The sequence below is a fragment of the Aulonocara sp. 'chitande type north' Nkhata Bay genome, linkage group LG19 (genome assembly GCF_057382095.1).
Source record: "Aulonocara sp. 'chitande type north' Nkhata Bay isolate Kocher_YH1m ecotype deep benthic linkage group LG19, A_spYH_male_GT1.1, whole genome shotgun sequence".
In the NCBI taxonomy this organism is placed as follows: domain Eukaryota; kingdom Metazoa; phylum Chordata; class Actinopteri; order Cichliformes; family Cichlidae; genus Aulonocara; species Aulonocara sp. 'chitande type north' Nkhata Bay.
The window spans coordinates 21,246,303-21,265,150 of record NC_141362.1 but is presented as its reverse complement, the minus strand read 5'-3'; the positions used below and the strand labels follow the sequence as shown (position 1 = coordinate 21,265,150).

General features: G+C 39.4%; 1 protein-coding gene and 1 long non-coding RNA gene across 3 annotated transcripts in view; both read left to right on the top strand.

Moving 5' to 3' along the window:
• The first annotated feature begins 3,987 nt into the window (after positions 1-3,987).
• LOC147306953 (uncharacterized) overlaps positions 3,988-18,848 on the top strand; it is a 55,882-nt gene continuing 41,021 nt past the window's right edge. Inside the window, exons 1-3 of the mRNA XM_086273767.1 lie at positions 3,988-4,061; position 4,098; positions 4,574-6,206. Coding sequence (XP_086129893.1) covers positions 4,003-4,061; position 4,098; positions 4,574-6,206 — 1,693 coding nt within the window. The 5' untranslated portion in view covers positions 3,988-4,002. The remainder of the gene's footprint in view (positions 4,062-4,097; positions 4,099-4,573; positions 6,207-18,848) is intronic.
• LOC147306954 (uncharacterized) lies at positions 6,492-10,200 on the top strand. Of its 2 annotated transcripts, XR_015126313.1 has the most exons (5): positions 6,513-6,574; positions 7,274-7,339; positions 7,690-7,845; positions 8,298-8,390; positions 8,689-10,200. It is a non-coding gene; the product is annotated as an uncharacterized LOC147306954 (long non-coding RNA). The 2 variants fall into 2 exon arrangements; XR_015126314.1 differs by lacking the exon at positions 7,274-7,339 and having other exon boundaries at positions 6,492-6,574.

Genomic DNA, 18,848 nt, shown 5'->3' with positions numbered 1-18,848 from the left:
GATGTGTGCTTCAGGTGGAGTACCGTTGCCATACTGCTCGCTGGGCTCGCCGTTTTTTTTCACTCTGTAACCAGAGACTGCAGCAGTTGGTGCCGCGCCTCTTTGCCATAGTTGCTGAATAGCAAAGGAAGCAGCTGGTAGATGCAGCTCAGAGGTAAGGTAACAGACGATAATCACAAGCATCAGATAGCAGGATCACATCAAAATTCACATAATTTACATCCTTGTTTCCCCAAAAAACTGCAAATAAAAACAGAAGGTGATGATTTCGAAAGTATTTACAAAAAACTACATTTCAGAAAAGTCCAGTGAGGGACAACAAAAATTGGAAAAGTTGTTTAATGCTCAAAAGCATTAAATAAATACATCTGATGGAACATCACAACACAAATAAGATTTAGTAGCATGATGAAAGATGAGCATCTCAAAAAGTCCCAGTGTTTAATGTTGTTTAAATGCAGATTTAAGTGATTTGCAGTCTTGCTTTTAGTTTTACTTAATACAGCTTTCATAGAAACAGGGTTGCACATTATCAAACGATACTTAGCACTTACTGTACATGTCTGCAATATTTATAGATCACATTTCCATGATGATCCCTTATCTGTCCGGCCAGAGAATGGCCTCAGCAACCGCATCCGTGGACTTTTTGAAAATGCCATAGCAACAGAAACCGGGGCTCTTTGCTCTTTACTTTGGAGGATGTACACCTTCTAGTTGAGACCGGTCATACAAACTCACGTTGATGCTGTTTTCTGCTCTGGAGCACTAAACCTGTTAGGAAGAAAGTAGAGACCTGATCTTGCTTAAATAAGAAAAAGAAATGATGCCTCTGAAAGCGTCAGTATCATTAAAAAAGAAGGAGAATATTAATATGTGCATTTCAGGAATAACGACTGAATTGTCCGCAGTTTACAAATATTGAACATGGAGACAGAAGTGTAGAACAGCTTCTGTGGCTGTGGATACACAAATATCACAGTGATTACATTGTATATGTAAAGTGTGTAAGTTTGAATTTGTAGGTGTCTGAAGGAAAAGTGGATAAAGCCACAGTAATCTTCTTCAAGGCCTTACAGAATATCCCCTGGTCCCCTGGTGAGGCACACACATACTGTGAAAGTGATATTTCCCAAAACTCAATTTATAGCTATAGTCCCTGCAGACTCATTAGGTGCGGTTATACGAGAGAAACTGAGCTAATTAATAACGAACAACAGCTCGTTTTACCAACCAACTGACTTTATACAGGGGTGCTCAGATTTGTAAAAAAGAGGAAATGGCTTTGAAACCTTAACATTAGTGTTTTGAGGACTATGATTTTACTTTTAAGAAAACAGAAGTGGTCATGTTACATATACCAGTAACCGTTAAGGGTGCAACCATTGAATGTGTATATGTATAAATCTCAACAGTGTTAGAGAGGATCCCTAGTGAGTAGCACTTGGCGACTGTTGAGAGGAAGAAACCTGTGAAAGGACTAAGCTTAGGGACGGACAACTGAGAGAGGTGAAGAGAAAACAGGAGCATAACAAGAATCAGTAGCTGATAGCCACTCCTCCTTATCTTTTTTTTGGTTACAATTCAGTAAAAAGATAACCTGTATATAAAAGATGAACAGACTATAGATGAGACAGGGTTTAAACTTTTACTGAAACGCACTTCTTTGATGGTACATTAGAACAAATAATCACACAGTAGGCGACACTATTTGTTAGATGATTTCATTAAATGTCTCCCTTGAAAAATAGGTTTTTAATCTCATTGGAATCTTCCTGGTTAAATAAAAGAAATAAAAAATAAAGATGGTGCCACTTGATCAATATCCTGCCTTGCTCAGCACATATTTACCAAATTGACCAATTACACTTATCACCCTGCTGTAGTTACCGCTTCTGCAAACTAAATCAGTATGTATGTATACTGGTACATACAATTCAGCTGTTCCCCGATCAGCTGAGGGGTTTGTAGACCTGTTGACAGAGAAAGAAGTGAGAGTGTGCGACTGCCTTTAGAAGAACTGGACATACTGCTAGAAGACTGAGCACACACCATCTTAAATCAAGTGTGTGTGTGTTCGTATTGGCAAACTTGATGGAAAGAAAAGGACAAGCACAAAGGCATACTCGACAAACTCAACACATGTACAGCTGCGGTACTGAACTGCTGCAGTAATTTGAGCAAAGGACTGCATTTTGTTTGGTTTTCTGTATACAGTGACAAAAATGTTTTAATTTCCACAGCAAACCACTAAAGCTGTGTTTTATTACTTGATGTTGTCAATAAATACAAATAAAGATTGATTTATGTGACATTACTTTTTTTATAGATAAAATTGGCAGTGGTTATTCTGGAAGTTGTTACAGTCCTAACTTATTAAGAAAAACTGTGGAAGTGATGAAGGAAAAAGCTGCCACTCAGCATATTGCCACGTTACAAAAATGTGAAATTTGTGTCACCTCTTAAAGAATTTTTAACATAGTTTTTTAAATATATATAATATTTAAAGTAAGGGTTATAGTCTATTGTGTTTGTTAACACAGCAAAACATCTGCTGCACTCCGGAGTAAATAAGGAAAAGACTTGCAGGATAAAAAAAAAAAAAAAAAAAAAAAAAAAAAAAACGACCTCTGCTGTGTTTCATACATACGGGGCCCCGCAGGGGACATGGGAGAAAAAAAAATTAAGACAGACTTTTGCGAGATCTCGCAAAACAAACTCGGGATCTCGCAAAAGTCCGTCTTAATTTTTTTTTCTCCCATGTCCCCTGCGGAGCTCCGTAGTTTCAGAGTAACTCGCATACCGTATTAAGGAAAAAAAAAATTCAACAAAATCCAAAGTGCGGCTGGCTTGAGAGCTCACTGCACCATAGTTTCTCATTCTCAGAAAATGGACTTCATTGTCAGTTGCAGATTTATTTGCGCGATGATCTGCCGAGATTGCGCACCCTTTATGACGTGTCTGGAACTCGGGTGCTTTTGCGCATGCGTGAATATTCGTGCATTCGAACAAGTGCCGTCACAGAAGAAGTCTGATCTGCCTTTGATAAGAAAAAAGTATATTTCACTTCCTCTTTCCCCTAAAGCAAAAGAGGTTCACTTTAAAATCATTAATGAGGTTTATCCAACCAATGAATTCTTAAGACGGAAATTTAATTTAGATGTGAACGCCTGCACATTTTGTGAAAATGATATTGAAAGTCTGGATCACTTGTTTTTCAACTGTGAATCAGTGCACTCCTTCTGGACTGACATGTGGAGCTGGCTACAGTCCAGGAGAATTCAGTTACCACATTTGACGGTGACAGTAATAAAATTTGGAATACTTGCTGAGAATGCAGATTTTGACCTGTTGATTAGGACGATTTTGTTAATGGGAAAATTTTTTATTCACAAATGCAGATACTTTAAAGCTAAACCATGTATAAACAGATGGCTGAATGACTTTAGACTCTGGGCTAAATCGCTGAAACTTGTGAATAACAAGAAAGCCCATAAACTTGTTGTTTTATTTAAAGAGTTTAACCTATGTTAAAAAAAAAACAAAAAACTCCCTATTTTATAATCACGACTGCCCTTTTTTTGCACGTTAGTTTTTGCCTTTGGTTCGAATCCTTCAATGACTGTTCTTTATTTTTGTGCTAATTCTTTTAACTTTGTGCTTATTGTTGTTGTTTTTTTTGTTCGTTTTGTTTGTTTGTTTGTTTTGCTATAATGCTCAACCGAGGATGTAACATAATCGGATTAATGATGGTGCCTTGTATGTTAAACTGTTGTTTGTAAATAAAGTTTAATTAAAAAAAAAAAAAAAAAAAAAAAAAAAAAAGTCTGATCTGCCTTTGATCCGGGACAGTCCTCAAATAGGACCCAAGCTAAGTCAAAAGGTTACAGCTTCCAGAGTTCGCCTGGCAGTTTATACACGTGAAACGTTCCCCAGTCTTTCAAATCAGAAAGTTTAGCATTTCAGGAAGATTTTAACAGAGGGAATCCCTGTGGAACAACAATGTCTCAAACACCGGATTCTAATTTTCATATTCCTCTGGTCCTATCACCAGATGAGCTGTTACTGTCACGGTCCGGGGCAGCGGCCGTGTGGAGAGTGGAAGGAGGACTCAAAACGCAGCACTTATTCAGGTGTGAGGGTGATTTATTGATAATATCAAATATAAAGTGATGGTAAAACAGAACTAAGGATGAACTAACTGGGAGAAACTACACAAAGAAATAGCAAACCTGAGCATGAAGGGAGAACAGCAGGGAGAGCACGCAGGGGATTACACCAGGTATGAACACAGACGACGCGACGAGGAGCAGAGGAAATCACACACTATAAGTACACAAAGAGACACTGGGAAATCCCACACAGGTGGGGGAAACAGCTGGACCTGATTAACCTGACGAGACAGGGGAACACTAACACCAGGGACCAACAGAGGGAGCACAAACCCAGAACCCAGTATCTAAAATCCCAAAACACAAACCATCCCAAAACAGCCCATGAATAATAAAGAGAATAATAACAATAAGGGACACAAACACAAAGTCACTCAGTCATGGCCGCAGGACCATGACAGTTACCGACTATCAATAATGCCTTCAACAAGCTCTCTGACGAACAGTGGATCTTAATAGAAAATGGACTTTTGGATTCTGATGTTCAAGCAGTTTTGGCCGACATGATTTCTGAAATCATACAGATCGCCAGAGCCAAAATCTTGATACTTGCGCTTCCCGCCATTCAGCGTGGTGCATCTACGGATTTAGAAAAAAATCCATTTCTTGGTGACTCCATCTCAGTCACTTTTGCTAAAGCGCTCAGCATCCCTGAGCAGTACTGTGTGAGTGTTACACAGCTGACAATGATGATTGAGAGGGAGATTTCAGATAAGGTAAAGTCGATTGCCACCGTGGTCAGGCAGAGCAATTTACCGCTAAACCCTGCTGTTTACATCAGCGGAAAAATTCCGAATATTGGAAGACTCCGTGTCATGGTTTCTCTTGCTCTCTCATGCTTGAAATTATACGCAATAAAACGGCGAAGCTCACGCATTATATCGGTAAGCGATTCAAGTCAATCTGAATCCAGCACAGACAGCAGTGAGTCCGGCATCTCACGCGAATTCGCCATCAGGGAGGTTAGTGATATTCTGACCAGATATAGTCGAGAATCATATTCTGCAGATGATGAATTATCAGATGACGACGAAGATATAGAAACTGAGTCACCTGCTAAAATAGAGCAACTTTCAGAAAAGAAAGAAAGTTCAGAAAGTGGGGAATGTGCAGAAGCTGAAAGGCAGGCACGTTTGGAACCTGATGCCACAGTAGAAAAATTTGCAGCTGACATTGTCAATATTATATTTGACAATCTCCTTTCTTCTGACACTGATTCTTCTTCCCACAGTGAGAAATGTATCTCACCCAAATCTGGATTTATGGGAGCCATCTTCGATAAAGTGAGAGAGTTTTTCAACTCACGTGCTCCTTGCGCACCAGAAAAATCCCGCAAACACCATTTTTTGAAGTTCGCACAAAAACATTATGAAAAGATGAAAGAGGGGCTGAAAAACACAGTGGAGGAGAGCAAAAGACATTTGATTAGTCTGTTAAACCTAAGCCACTCCCCTGAAACTGAGGGAATGGGTTCCCCTTCAAGAAGCTCATTTACTCTGGAAACCATGGTAAAATGTTCTACTCCAGCTAACTTTAATGTCATCAGATCTGAAATTATTGACATATACAAGTTCACAAAAGAGGAAGAACATTATATTATCCAAAAAACCTTTGAGAACATTAGAATAAGCGAGGACATCAAAAATTTCTCAAGGGAATTAACAGAGAAAATGTACGACCATTTAATGACAAGTCGTATATACCAAATTCCCAATACTTTTATGGGTAGAAGTCTATCAGACTCTGTTATCTCCAGTACACCACTGACAGCAGCTGAATCAAGAGTTTCCTTTTCTCCCGAAGTCCTCTATGTAATCATAGAAGACGCAGTTGCAAAGTTTTTGCAAAAGATTCTGCTCTTGGTTGATGATGAAGCAATTGATGTAATTATTCAGAGCGAAAAAGTGTCCGATGCTATTAAAGATATCCAAAACTTCCTTGCAACAGCACAGACACGGGCAAAAGATACAGAGTCAGACTCTTCTCAAAAAAGTGGCAGAGAATCTAGAACACCCTGTCATTCTAGACCAGCATCTCCAGAAAGACACACTCAAAAAAATGAATGAGGTGGATTGTTCAGTGTATATTAATTATTTATTTTCATTTTACTTAAAATATATGTTTTTGTTAAGTTAACATATGTTTTTCTAATCAAGTCTACGTAATTGTGTCTATTATTCAACGTACATAATACTAATGTGTTACTTGATCGCATAACATTTAAGTTAAGTCAATGAGGATCGATATACCTTGTATATCCACAAGGTGGCAGTAATGCAAAAACAGTTGTAATGAAACCGCGCAGAACAAGAAGGTTTCACGGCTTGTGCCTGCTCATGCGCAAGACTTCAAATTTAACTGAAAAAGGCTGTTTTGGCGCCAAGCTGCTGTTTCTTTGAGAGGTAAGACCACTTTTTTCTTTGACTATGTTGTGTAGTATCTATATGTCCAGCATGGTTATATTTTGCGTTTGTCTTACAAGACATGTTATATCGTTTGCGTGTGCTTGTTTTACATTAGTTTTACTGGGTCCTGGACATGCTTATTTTGTGGACTGTGTAAGAAACATTTTTATTGTTTTTTGTTTTATTAAGGGATTAGCTACAGGGGTTCATGGGGTTATTCTTTCAAGGGGTTATTTTTCCATTTGCTTTCTTGGGATTCCTTTTCTGTAATCCGAGAGTCGGAAATATCGAATAGGATAGCAAGGATAGCATAAAGTGACATTTAAAATCCAAAAAGTCAAGGGCGAAAGCCACTGTGACACCATTGTTCTGCTCTATCAGTAATCTGTATTATGTAAAAATGGTCTGTAAATACAGCATGTTTCCTAGCGGAGTTATACATATCAATGTAGTTATAAATTACAGTTTGTGAAAGTACACACTTAATTTTTTTAATAAAATTATTCAAGACATATGAGTGGACAGACAATGGAGGACGACAGACCTGGTGATAATTGCTTCTATAGAAAGTTAGCACATGGCAGTGTCAATCTCTTGCTTTTCTTCTGAGTAGTATTTTATTTAGTTGTAATTCAAACAATAATTTGCTTCTTGAAATTAAGTAATGAATTTCTTGTTTTACTTTATAAATCTCAGATCCTGCCTTTACCTGCTCCCTCCTATACTGATGTGGTGTATGTGGTACTGCTGAGCTTGTATGTGGTATGTGAACTGTTATACTTTTAAAAACAAAACTGTTTTATAAGTTAAGTTTTCTTTTGTGACCCATCCCATGCCCCTGTTATTTCGTCTCCACATCTGAACCATGGTAAAGGTTGCAGTTCAAGGGCCTGAGGCATGAAATTCTTTTCAGATCAGCTGTGATCAATATTTTTTGGAACTTGATAAATAACAATAAAAGCTGTAATGGCTCTATTAGCATTTTGTGTAAATGTTTGTGTTAAAATTATAGCTTTAATGAGGTCTTTCTACATTAGTTTTAGTTTGTATATGTGTACATATAGTATGCATATTTACAGTACAGTATGTTGTGTTTGTTGACATATTTTCAGGTGGAAGCAGAATATGTGAGGATTACTACTGCTGCACATGTTCCAAGGCTTTTTACACAACTTGACCAATACACTGACCAGCTCATAAAAGTCTTCAAGAAAAAAGGAGGCGTTGCAGGGAAGAAAATTAGACAAACTTTGGCCCCAGCCACACAGGTGCGTTATTCTGTTGGTAGCAAAATATTATGGCTAATAAGATCATTTTCAAATTTAAACAGCTAGTGTATGGTAGCTGCACAGTGCACTTACATTTATATTAAGCAAGACAAAGTTTGGTACTCAAAACGTTGGAAAATTTAAATTACCTAAACATATGTAAAATCTGATCCCTTGATTTAGGTTAAACCAGAAGTGAATGTTTTTATGTTATGTTTTGAATGCAAAAAAGATGATGTATTAGTTTGTCTTTACCTCCATTATGGACATATATAATGTGGTGGAAACCCTTCCCAACAGGTTAACTATTCATGTCCATGTGATGATTAGTTGGTCTTGTGTACATGTCTATCTGTGCAGTGGCTATGTCATTCATTTTGCGTATAATGTGAGTTTCTGTCATCCTAAAGTATTTCTGTTTTCTCTTCCTGTATCTCTGCCACTCTCTACAGAAGGAAACCATTGAAAAGGGGAGGGAGTGTGTCCTCAGGGCACTACCTTTTTACCTGAATGAAGACCCAAGCATCCTCTTCAAAGAATAATTGGTTGGTAATTTTAGTTTTGGTTTAATACAGATAAAAAACTAATTTTGAATAACTAATGTTGTTGCATGTTGTAATGTTGTTGTTGTTGTAATTTGCATGGAACCTGTTTAAATGTTTTGGGAAATCTTCTTGTATACCCAAACTATTTATATTTATCGTTGAATCTGTAGTCTGAAATAGTGGCGCACTGGGGTGCATGTTCCTAATATTGTGTTTACGTCATTAAAGGGTAGCTTTGGCCCTTTTTCTTTCTTTTTTTTAAAACTGGATGCCATTTTTCTATGTTTTTGTGTCTAAGCTACAGCTGTTCAGAGGGAGCTGGAACAAATTACCCTTGCTATCTTTACCATCGAAAGAGCTGATGCCAGCACTCCTCCAGCCGATGTGGGTATAACCATCTAGTGTGTCCTGCATGACCTGGAAGACCTGGCCTCTGCATGTGCACTCTTAATGGGTGGGATATATGCACTGAATCTCAGTTAACCTCAAGACTGAAAGCTAAGAGACAATCAAAAGTATTGAGATTTAAAGGATTTAATTGAGAGATGATACTGCACCAGAAATGTTGAAGGGTGGTGTGTATATTAGCGTTCAAGGCATATTGTTATGAGGTGGAAATATGTTCATATTCAGTTTGTGTTACATTGTGTGCATTGTAAAGGTAATTGCAATACATACTAAAAATAAGGGTAAGTTAGGAGGTTGATCTGATATCCCCGTGTTGGTGTTGTTCCCAGATCATCATACTAAATGTTGTTCCAGGATCAACATTGCAAGTGACCAATCAGAATGTTGTGACGTCATACTTTTGCGACTTCGGGAAAAACCAGCGTAAAACAAAAAACTGTACTTAAGCTGCGTGAAACCGCCTCTGTCCGCCGATCAACTGACCCTAACCCTAACCCTTTAATAAACAGTAAGCAGAATTGATATTGTCCTTGCAACATTGGAATTTCATAAATGCACAAATGGCTTGGAATAGAATAACGTCACAACAATGTGATTGGTCACTTGCAATGTTGAACCTGGAACAACATTTTCATGATGGTCTGGGAACAACACCAACACGAGGATATCAGATCATCCAAGTTGGGAATGCAGGATGAATGTATATTTTGTGGACTTTTAAAGACGAACAATTGTTTCCATGTTAAAATGTTTACATCTGAAGTTTTTTGCCCAAACACTGGTAAAATAAATGTTGACAGTGGCAAGTGTTAAATGGTTACTGCTGTGCTGTTGCAAAAAAACTGAACGCTGACAAGCTGTTTTATTGTTAGACCATAATCTTGGCATGTTTTGTTAAAGTTTTATTTGGGATGGTGATGTAATTTTCTTTGATTGCTAATATCAGTGGACTATTTATTATTATTATTGTTGTTGTTGTTGTTACATAATTTTTTTTTTTTTTTAAATTGTGGCTGTTGAGGTGGACACTTCACTTTGCATTGTTAAAGGAAAGCACTTCATTGGCATTGTGTTACTGGACTGACCCTAAGCAATCATTGCAAATAGCAACTTTGCTATCCATTTTAGACACTAAAAGAAAAAAAACACTCACAGACCTTACTAGCATCACATGTGCATAACTCAAGTGTCATCTTATCAATGTGTTATGTGATCTTCAATGCGTTTTTTTTTTTTTCTTCTATTTCTGGTAGATACAGACATTTAATTTAAAGTCTTGATGTTGCATCTGTCTACATACTGTTAATTACTAACCCTAATGAGCTGTTGTGTTTTATTTTGGACTGGGTTTACACAAATGCTCACTGAATGTGTTGGCAATAAAATAAATTTTAAAAAATAAGTTGGATGTACTTAATTCATTTGTGTGGAACCTGTTGACAAAATAGATTTATGTAAAACTAATTAATAAAGCACAAGGTGGCTGAAAATATAATATTTGAATTAATCTAACTTAAATTTAACATTTTACTGCCACAAATAAGAAATGTGTTGAAGTAACTAATCTAAACTATCTAACCTGAAAATATATCATCTATGTTCATACAACATAACTTGATTTAGTTAGTCTTAAATATGTCTTGTTAATCTTAAGTAGTTTTTTTAAATTAGATGAACTAAAGATTTTTGCTTTAAACTAACATAATTCAATTTCGTGGAACCTGTTGACAAAATAATTTTAATTAAAGTCAACGTTTCATTTTTTTGAGTGTACCTACTTCTTTGTTCATTGTAAACAATTGTACTTTCTGTAAAGTGGTTTGAATTAAAGAGAAAAGAAAAGTATGTTTTGTTTTGTTTTGTTTCTTCAAGATCTGTTCACATGTACTTAGCAAGAGTGAGTACACAGCGTTAAAAAATGGTACTTAGTGTAGTGAGGAAGGCGAAAAGCAAAGAGAGCATATGAAGGTAATATTGAAGTAGGCGCAGTTTTGAAGTGGTGAAAGGCAAAGGCATGAGTGCAAGCGTAATAAAAGGTAATAGGAGAGATGTCGAGCAGGCGGAGGACTTGGCTGGAGCAGGAAAAGGCAAAAGGGGAAACGTGAATGCGCATCCCCGCCCCCCAAGCCAGGGCCGTGGCAGCGAGATCGTGGGGGTTCGAACTGGCGGCGCTCTGTACCAGAGTGCTCTGCCTCACATCATACGCCAAACGGCCGGCCGAGAGAACGGTTAAAAAAAAGGACATTTATCATTTCTTCTCCAGCCAGCCAGCCAGCCAGCCCTTCTCATGGTTTTTACAAAGTACACAGCACAGCAGATTCTGCAATATTCTTACACACTAATTAAGCATTGGAAACCTACCTACTTCTTTGTTCATTGTAAACAATTGTACTTTCTGTAAAGTGGTTTGAATTAAAGAGAAAAGAAAAGTATGTTTTGTTTTGTTTTTTTTCTTCAAGATCTGTTCACATGTACTTAGCAAGAGTGAGTACACAGCGTTAAAAAATGGTACTTAGTGTAGTGAGGAAGGCGAAAAGCAAAGAGAGCATATGAAGGTAATATTGAAGTAGGCGCAGTTTTGAAGTGGTGAAAGGCAAAGGCATGAGTGCAAGCCTAATAAAAGGTAATAGGAGAGATGTCGAGCAGGCGGAGGACTTGGCTGGAGCAGGAAAAGGCAAAAGGGAAAGGCGAGTGCACGTCTCCCCGCCCCCCAAGCCAGGCCGAGAGAAGGCTTGAAAAAAAAAAGGACATTTATCATTTCTTCTTCAGCCAGCCCTTCTCATGGTTTTTACAAAGTACACAGCACAGCAGATTCCGCAATATTCTTACACACTAATTAAGCATTGGAAACCTACCTACTTCTTTGTTCATTGTAAACAATTGTACTTTCTGTAAAGTGGTTTGAATTAAAGAGAAAAGAAAAGTATGTTTTGTTTTGTTTTTTTTCTTCAAGATCTGTTCACATGTACTTAGCAAGAGTGAGTACACAGCGTTAAAAAATGGTACTTAGTGTAGTGAGGAAGGCGAAAAGCAAAGAGAGCATATGAAGGTAATATTGAAGTAGGCGCAGTTTTGAAGTGGTGAAAGGCAAAGGCATGAGTGCAAGCGTAATAAAAGGTAATAGGAGAGATGTCGAGCAGGCGGAGGACTTGGCTGGAGCAGGAAAAGGCAAAAGGGGAAACGCGAATGCGCATCCCCGCCCCCCAAGCCAGGGCCGTGGCAGCGAGATCGTGGGGGTTCGAACTGGCGGCGCTCTGTACCAGAGTGCTCTGCCTCACATCATACGCCAAACGGCCGGCCGAGAGAACGGTTAAAAAAAAGGACATTTATCATTTCTTCTCCAGCCAGCCAGCCAGCCAGCCAGCCCTTCTCATGGTTTTTACAAAGTACACAGCACAGCAGATTCTGCAATATTCTTACACACTAATTAAGCATTGGAAACCTACCTACTTCTTTGTTCATTGTAAACAATTGTACTTTCTGTAAAGTGGTTTGAATTAAAGAGAAAAGAAAAGTATGTTTTGTTTTGTTTTGTTTCTTCAAGATCTGTTCACATGTACTTAGCAAGAGTGAGTACACAGCGTTAAAAAATGGTACTTAGTGTAGTGAGGAAGGCGAAAAGCAAAGAGAGCATATGAAGGTAATATTGAAGTAGGCGCAGTTTTGAAGTGGTGAAAGGCAAAGGCATGAGTGCAAGCCTAATAAAAGGTAATAGGAGAGATGTCGAGCAGGCGGAGGACTTGGCTGGAGCAGGAAAAGGCAAAAGGGGAAACGCGAATGCGCATCCCCGCCCCCCAAGCCAGGCCGAGAGAAGGCTTGAAAAAAAACAAGGACATTTATCATTTCTTCTTCAGCCAGCCCTTCTCATGGTTTTTACAAAGTACACAGCACAGCAGATTCTGCAATATTCTTACACACTAATTAAGCATTGGAAACCTACCTACTTCTTTGTTCATTGTAAACAATTGTACTTTCTGTAAAGTGGTTTGAATTAAAGAGAAAAGAAAAGTATGTTTTGTTTTGTTTTTTTTCTTCAAGATCTGTTCACATGTACTTAGCAAGAGTGAGTACACAGCGTTAAAAAATGGTACTTAGTGTAGTGAGGAAGGCGAAAAGCAAAGAGAGCATATGAAGGTAATATTGAAGTAGGCGCAGTTTTGAAGTGGTGAAAGGCAAAGGCATGAGTGCAAGCCTAATAAAAGGTAATAGGAGAGATGTCGAGCAGGCGGAGGACTTGGCTGGAGCAGGAAAAGGCAAAAGGGAAAGGCGAGTGCACGTCTCCCCGCCCCCCAAGCCAGGCCGAGAGAAGGCTTGAAAAAAAAAAGGACATTTATCATTTCTTCTTCAGCCAGCCCTTCTCATGGTTTTTACAAAGTACACAGCACAGCAGATTCTGCAATATTCTTACACACTAATTAAGCATTGGAAACCTACCTACTTCTTTGTTCATTGTAAACAATTGTACTTTCTGTAAAGTGGTTTGAATTAAAGAGAAAAGAAAAGTATGTTTTGTTTTGTTTTTTTTCTTCAAGATCTGTTCACATGTACTTAGCAAGAGTGAGTACACAGCGTTAAAAAATGGTACTTAGTGTAGTGAGGAAGGCGAAAAGCAAAGAGAGCATATGAAGGTAATATTGAAGTAGGCGCAGTTTTGAAGTGGTGAAAGGCAAAGGCATGAGTGCAAGCGTAATAAAAGGTAATAGGAGAGATGTCGAGCAGGCGGAGGACTTGGCTGGAGCAGGAAAAGGCAAAAGGGGAAACGCGAATGCGCATCCCCGCCCCCCAAGCCAGGGCCGTGGCAGCGAGATCGTGGGGGTTCGAACTGGCGGCGTTCTGTACCAGAGTGCTCTGCCACACATCATACGCCAAACGGCCGGCCGAGAGAACGGTTAAAAAAAAGGACATTTATCATTTCTTCTCCAGCCAGCCAGCCAGCCAGCCAGCCAGCCCTTCTCATGGTTTTTACAAAGTACACAGCACAGCAGATTCTGCAATATTCTTACACACTAATTAAGCATTGGAAACCTACCTACTTCTTTGTTCATTGTAAACAATTGTACTTTCTGTAAAGTGGTTTGAATTAAAGAGAAAAGAAAAGTATGTTTTGTTTTGTTTTTTTTTCTTCAAGATCTGTTCACATGTACTTAGCAAGAGTGAGTACACAGCGTTAAAAAATGGTACTTAGTGTAGTGAGGAAGGCGAAAAGCAAAGAGAGCATATGAAGGTAATATTGAAGTAGGCGCAGTTTTGAAGTGGTGAAAGGCAAAGGCATGAGTGCAAGCCTAATAAAAGGTAATAGGAGAGATGTCGAGCAGGCGGAGGACTTGGCTGGAGCAGGAAAAGGCAAAAGGGGAAACGCGAATGCGCATCCCCGCCCCCCAAGCCAGGCCGAGAGAAGGCTTGAAAAAAAACAAGGACATTTATCATTTCTTCTTCAGCCAGCCCTTCTCATGGTTTTTACAAAGTACACAGCACAGCAGATTCTGCAATATTCTTACACACTAATTAAGCATTGGAAACCTACCTACTTCTTTGTTCATTGTAAACAATTGTACTTTCTGTAAAGTGGTTTGAATTAAAGAGAAAAGAAAAGTATGTTTTGTTTTGTTTTGTTTCTTCAAGATCTGTTCACATGTACTTAGCAAGAGTGAGTACACAGCGTTAAAAAATGGTACTTAGTGTAGTGAGGAAGGCGAAAAGCAAAGAGAGCATATGAAGGTAATATTGAAGTAGGCGCAGTTTTGAAGTGGTGAAAGGCAAAGGCATGAGTGCAAGCCTAATAAAAGGTAATAGGAGAGATGTCGAGCAGGCGGAGGACTTGGCTGGAGCAGGAAAAGGCAAAAGGGGAAACGCGAATGCGCATCCCCGCCCCCCAAGCCAGGCCGAGAGAAGGCTTGAAAAAAAACAAGGACATTTATCATTTCTTCTTCAGCCAGCCCTTCTCATGGTTTTTACAAAGTACACAGCACAGCAGATTCTGCAATATTCTTACACACTAATTAAGCATTGGAAACCTACCTACTTCTTTGTTCATTGTAAACAATTGTACTTTCTGTAAAGTGGTTTGAATTAAAGAGAAAAGAAAAGTATGTTTTGTTTTGTTTTTTTTCTTCAAGATCTGTTCACATGTACTTAGCAAGAGTGAGTACACAGCGTTAAAAAATGGTACTTAGTGTAGTGAGGAAGGCGAAAAGCAAAGAGAGCATATGAAGGTAATATTGAAGTAGGCGCAGTTTTGAAGTGGTGAAAGGCAAAGGCATGAGTGCAAGCCTAATAAAAGGTAATAGGAGAGATGTCGAGCAGGCGGAGGACTTGGCTGGAGCAGGCAAAAGGGGAAACGCGAATGCGCATCCCCGCCCCCCAAGCCAGGCCGAGAGAAGGCTTGAAAAAAAAAAGGACATTTATCATTTCTTCTTCAGCCAGCCCTTCTCATGGTTTTTACAAAGTACACAGCACAGCAGATTCCGCAATATTCTTACACACTAATTAAGCATTGGAAACCTACCTACTTCTTTGTTCATTGTAAACAATTGTACTTTCTGTAAAGTGGTTTGAATTAAAGAGAAAAGAAAAGTATGTTTTGTTTTGTTTTTTTTCTTCAAGATCTGTTCACATGTACTTAGCAAGAGTGAGTACACAGCGTTAAAAAATGGTACTTAGTGTAGTGAGGAAGGCGAAAAGCAAAGAGAGCATATGAAGGTAATATTGAAGTAGGCGCAGTTTTGAAGTGGTGAAAGGCAAAGGCATGAGTGCAAGCGTAATAAAAGGTAATAGGAGAGATGTCGAGCAGGCGGAGGACTTGGCTGGAGCAGGAAAAGGCAAAAGGGGAAACGCGAATGCGTATCCCCGCCCCCCAAGCCAGGGCCGTGGCAGCGAGATCGTGGGGGTTCGAACTGGCGGCGCTCTGTACCAGAGTGCTCTGCCTCACATCATACGCCAAACGGCCGGCCGAGAGAACGGTTAAAAAAAAGGACATTTATCATTTCTTCTCCAGCCAGCCAGCCAGCCAGCCAGCCCTTCTCATGGTTTTTACAAAGTACACAGCACAGCAGATTCTGCAATATTCTTACACACTAATTAAGCATTGGAAACCTACCTACTTCTTTGTTCATTGTAAACAATTGTACTTTCTGTAAAGTGGTTTGAATTAAAGAGAAAAGAAAAGTATGTTTTGTTTTGTTTTTTTTCTTCAAGATCTGTTCACATGTACTTAGCAAGAGTGAGTACACAGCGTTAAAAAATGGTACTTAGTGTAGTGAGGAAGGCGAAAAGCAAAGAGAGCATATGAAGGTAATATTGAAGTAGGCGCAGTTTTGAAGTGGTGAAAGGCAAAGGCATGAGTGCAAGCCTAATAAAAGGTAATAGGAGAGATGTCGAGCAGGCGGAGGACTTGGCTGGAGCAGGAAAAGGCAAAAGGGGAAACGCGAATGCGCATCCCCGCCCCCCAAGCCAGGCCGAGAGAAGGCTTGAAAAAAAACAAGGACATTTATCATTTCTTCTTCAGCCAGCCCTTCTCATGGTTTTTACAAAGTACACAGCACAGCAGATTCTGCAATATTCTTACACACTAATTAAGCATTGGAAACCTACCTACTTCTTTGTTCATTGTAAACAATTGTACTTTCTGTAAAGTGGTTTGAATTAAAGAGAAAAGAAAAGTATGTTTTGTTTTGTTTTTTTTCTTCAAGATCTGTTCACATGTACTTAGCAAGAGTGAGTACACAGCGTTAAAAAATGGTACTTAGTGTAGTGAGGAAGGCGAAAAGCAAAGAGAGCATATGAAGGTAATATTGAAGTAGGCGCAGTTTTGAAGTGGTGAAAGGCAAAGGCATGAGTGCAAGCCTAATAAAAGGTAATAGGAGAGATGTCGAGCAGGCGGAGGACTTGGCTGGAGCAGGAAAAGGCAAAAGGGAAAGGCGAGTGCACGTCTCCCCGCCCCCCAAGCCAGGCCGAGAGAAGGCTTGAAAAAAAAAAGGACATTTATCATTTCTTCTTCAGCCAGCCCTTCTCATGGTTTTTACAAAGTACACAGCACAGCAGATTCTGCAATATTCTTACACACTAATTAAGCATTGGAAACCTACCTACTTCTTTGTTCATTGTAAACAATTGTACTTTCTGTAAAGTGGTTTGAATTAAAGAGAAAAGAAAAGTATGTTTTGTTTTGTTTTTTTTCTTCAAGATCTGTTCACATGTACTTAGCAAGAGTGAGTACACAGCGTTAAAAAATGGTACTTAGTGTAGTGAGGAAGGCGAAAAGCAAAGAGAGCATATGAAGGTAATATTGAAGTAGGCGCAGTTTTGAAGTGGTGAAAGGCAAAGGCATGAGTGCAAGCGTAATAAAAGGTAATAGGAGAGATGTCGAGCAGGCGGAGGACTTGGCTGGAGCAGGAAAAGGCAAAAGGGGAAACGCGAATGCGCATCCCCGCCCCCCAAGCCAGGGCCGTGGCAGCGAGATCGTGGGGGTTCGAACTGGCGGCGTTCTGTACCAGAGTGCTCTGCCACACATCATACGCCAAACGGCCGGCCGAGAGAACGGTTAAAAAAAAGGACATTTATCATTTCTTCTCCAGCCAGCCAGCCAGCCAGCCAGCCCTTCTCATGGTTTTTACAAAGTACACAGCACAGCAGATTCTGCAATATTCTTACACACTAATTAAGCATTGGAAACCTACCTACTTCTTTGTTCATTGTAAACAATTGTACTTTCTGTAAAGTGGTTTGAATTAAAGAGAAAAGAAAAGTATGTTTTGTTTTGTTTTTTTTTCTTCAAGATCTGTTCACATGTACTTAGCAAGAGTGAGTACACAGCGTTAAAAAATGGTACTTAGTGTAGTGAGGAAGGCGAAAAGCAAAGAGAGCATATGAAGGTAATATTGAAGTAGGCGCAGTTTTGAAGTGGTGAAAGGCAAAGGCATGAGTGCAAGCCTAATAAAAGGTAATAGGAGAGATGTCGAGCAGGCGGAGGACTTGGCTGGAGCAGGAAAAGGCAAAAGGGGAAACGCGAATGCGCATCCCCGCCCCCCAAGCCAGGCCGAGAGAAGGCTTGAAAAAAAACAAGGACATTTATCATTTCTTCTTCAGCCAGCCCTTCTCATGGTTTTTACAAAGTACACAGCACAGCAGATTCTGCAATATTCTTACACACTAATTAAGCATTGGAAACCTACCTACTTCTTTGTTCATTGTAAACAATTGTACTTTCTGTAAAGTGGTTTGAATTAAAGAGAAAAGAAAAGTATGTTTTGTTTTGTTTTGTTTCTTCAAGATCTGTTCACATGTACTTAGCAAGAGTGAGTACACAGCGTTAAAAAATGGTACTTAGTGTAGTGAGGAAGGCGAAAAGCAAAGAGAGCATATGAAGGTAATATTGAAGTAGGCGCAGTTTTGAAGTGGTGAAAGGCAAAGGCATGAGTGCAAGCCTAATAAAAGGTAATAGGAGAGATGTCGAGCAGGCGGAGGACTTGGCTGGAGCAGGAAAAGGCAAAAGGGGAAACGCGAATGCGCATCCCCGCCCCCCAAGCCAGGCCGAGAGAAGGCTTGAAAAAAAACAAGGACATTTATCATTTCTTCTTCAGCCAGCCCTTCTCATGGTTTTTACAAAGTACACAGCACAGCAGATTCTGCAATATTCTTACACACTAATTAAGCATTGGAAACCTACCTACTTCTTTGTTCATTGTAAACAATTGTACTTTCTGTAAAGTGGTTTGAATTAAAGAGAAAAGAAAAGTATGTTTTGTTTTGTTTTTTTTCTTCAAGATCTGTTCACATGTACTTAGCAAGAGTGAGTACACAGCGTTAAAAAATGGTACTTAGTGTAGTGAGGAAGGCGAAAAGCAAAGAGAGCATATGAAGGTAATATTGAAGTAGGCGCAGTTTTGAAGTGGTGAAAGGCAAAGGCATGAGTGCAAGCCTAATAAAAGGTAATAGGAGAGATGTCGAGCAGGCGGAGGACTTGGCTGGAGCAGGCAAAAGGGGAAACGCGAATGCGCATCCCCGCCCCCCAAGCCAGGCCGAGAGAAGGCTTGAAAAAAAAAAGGACATTTA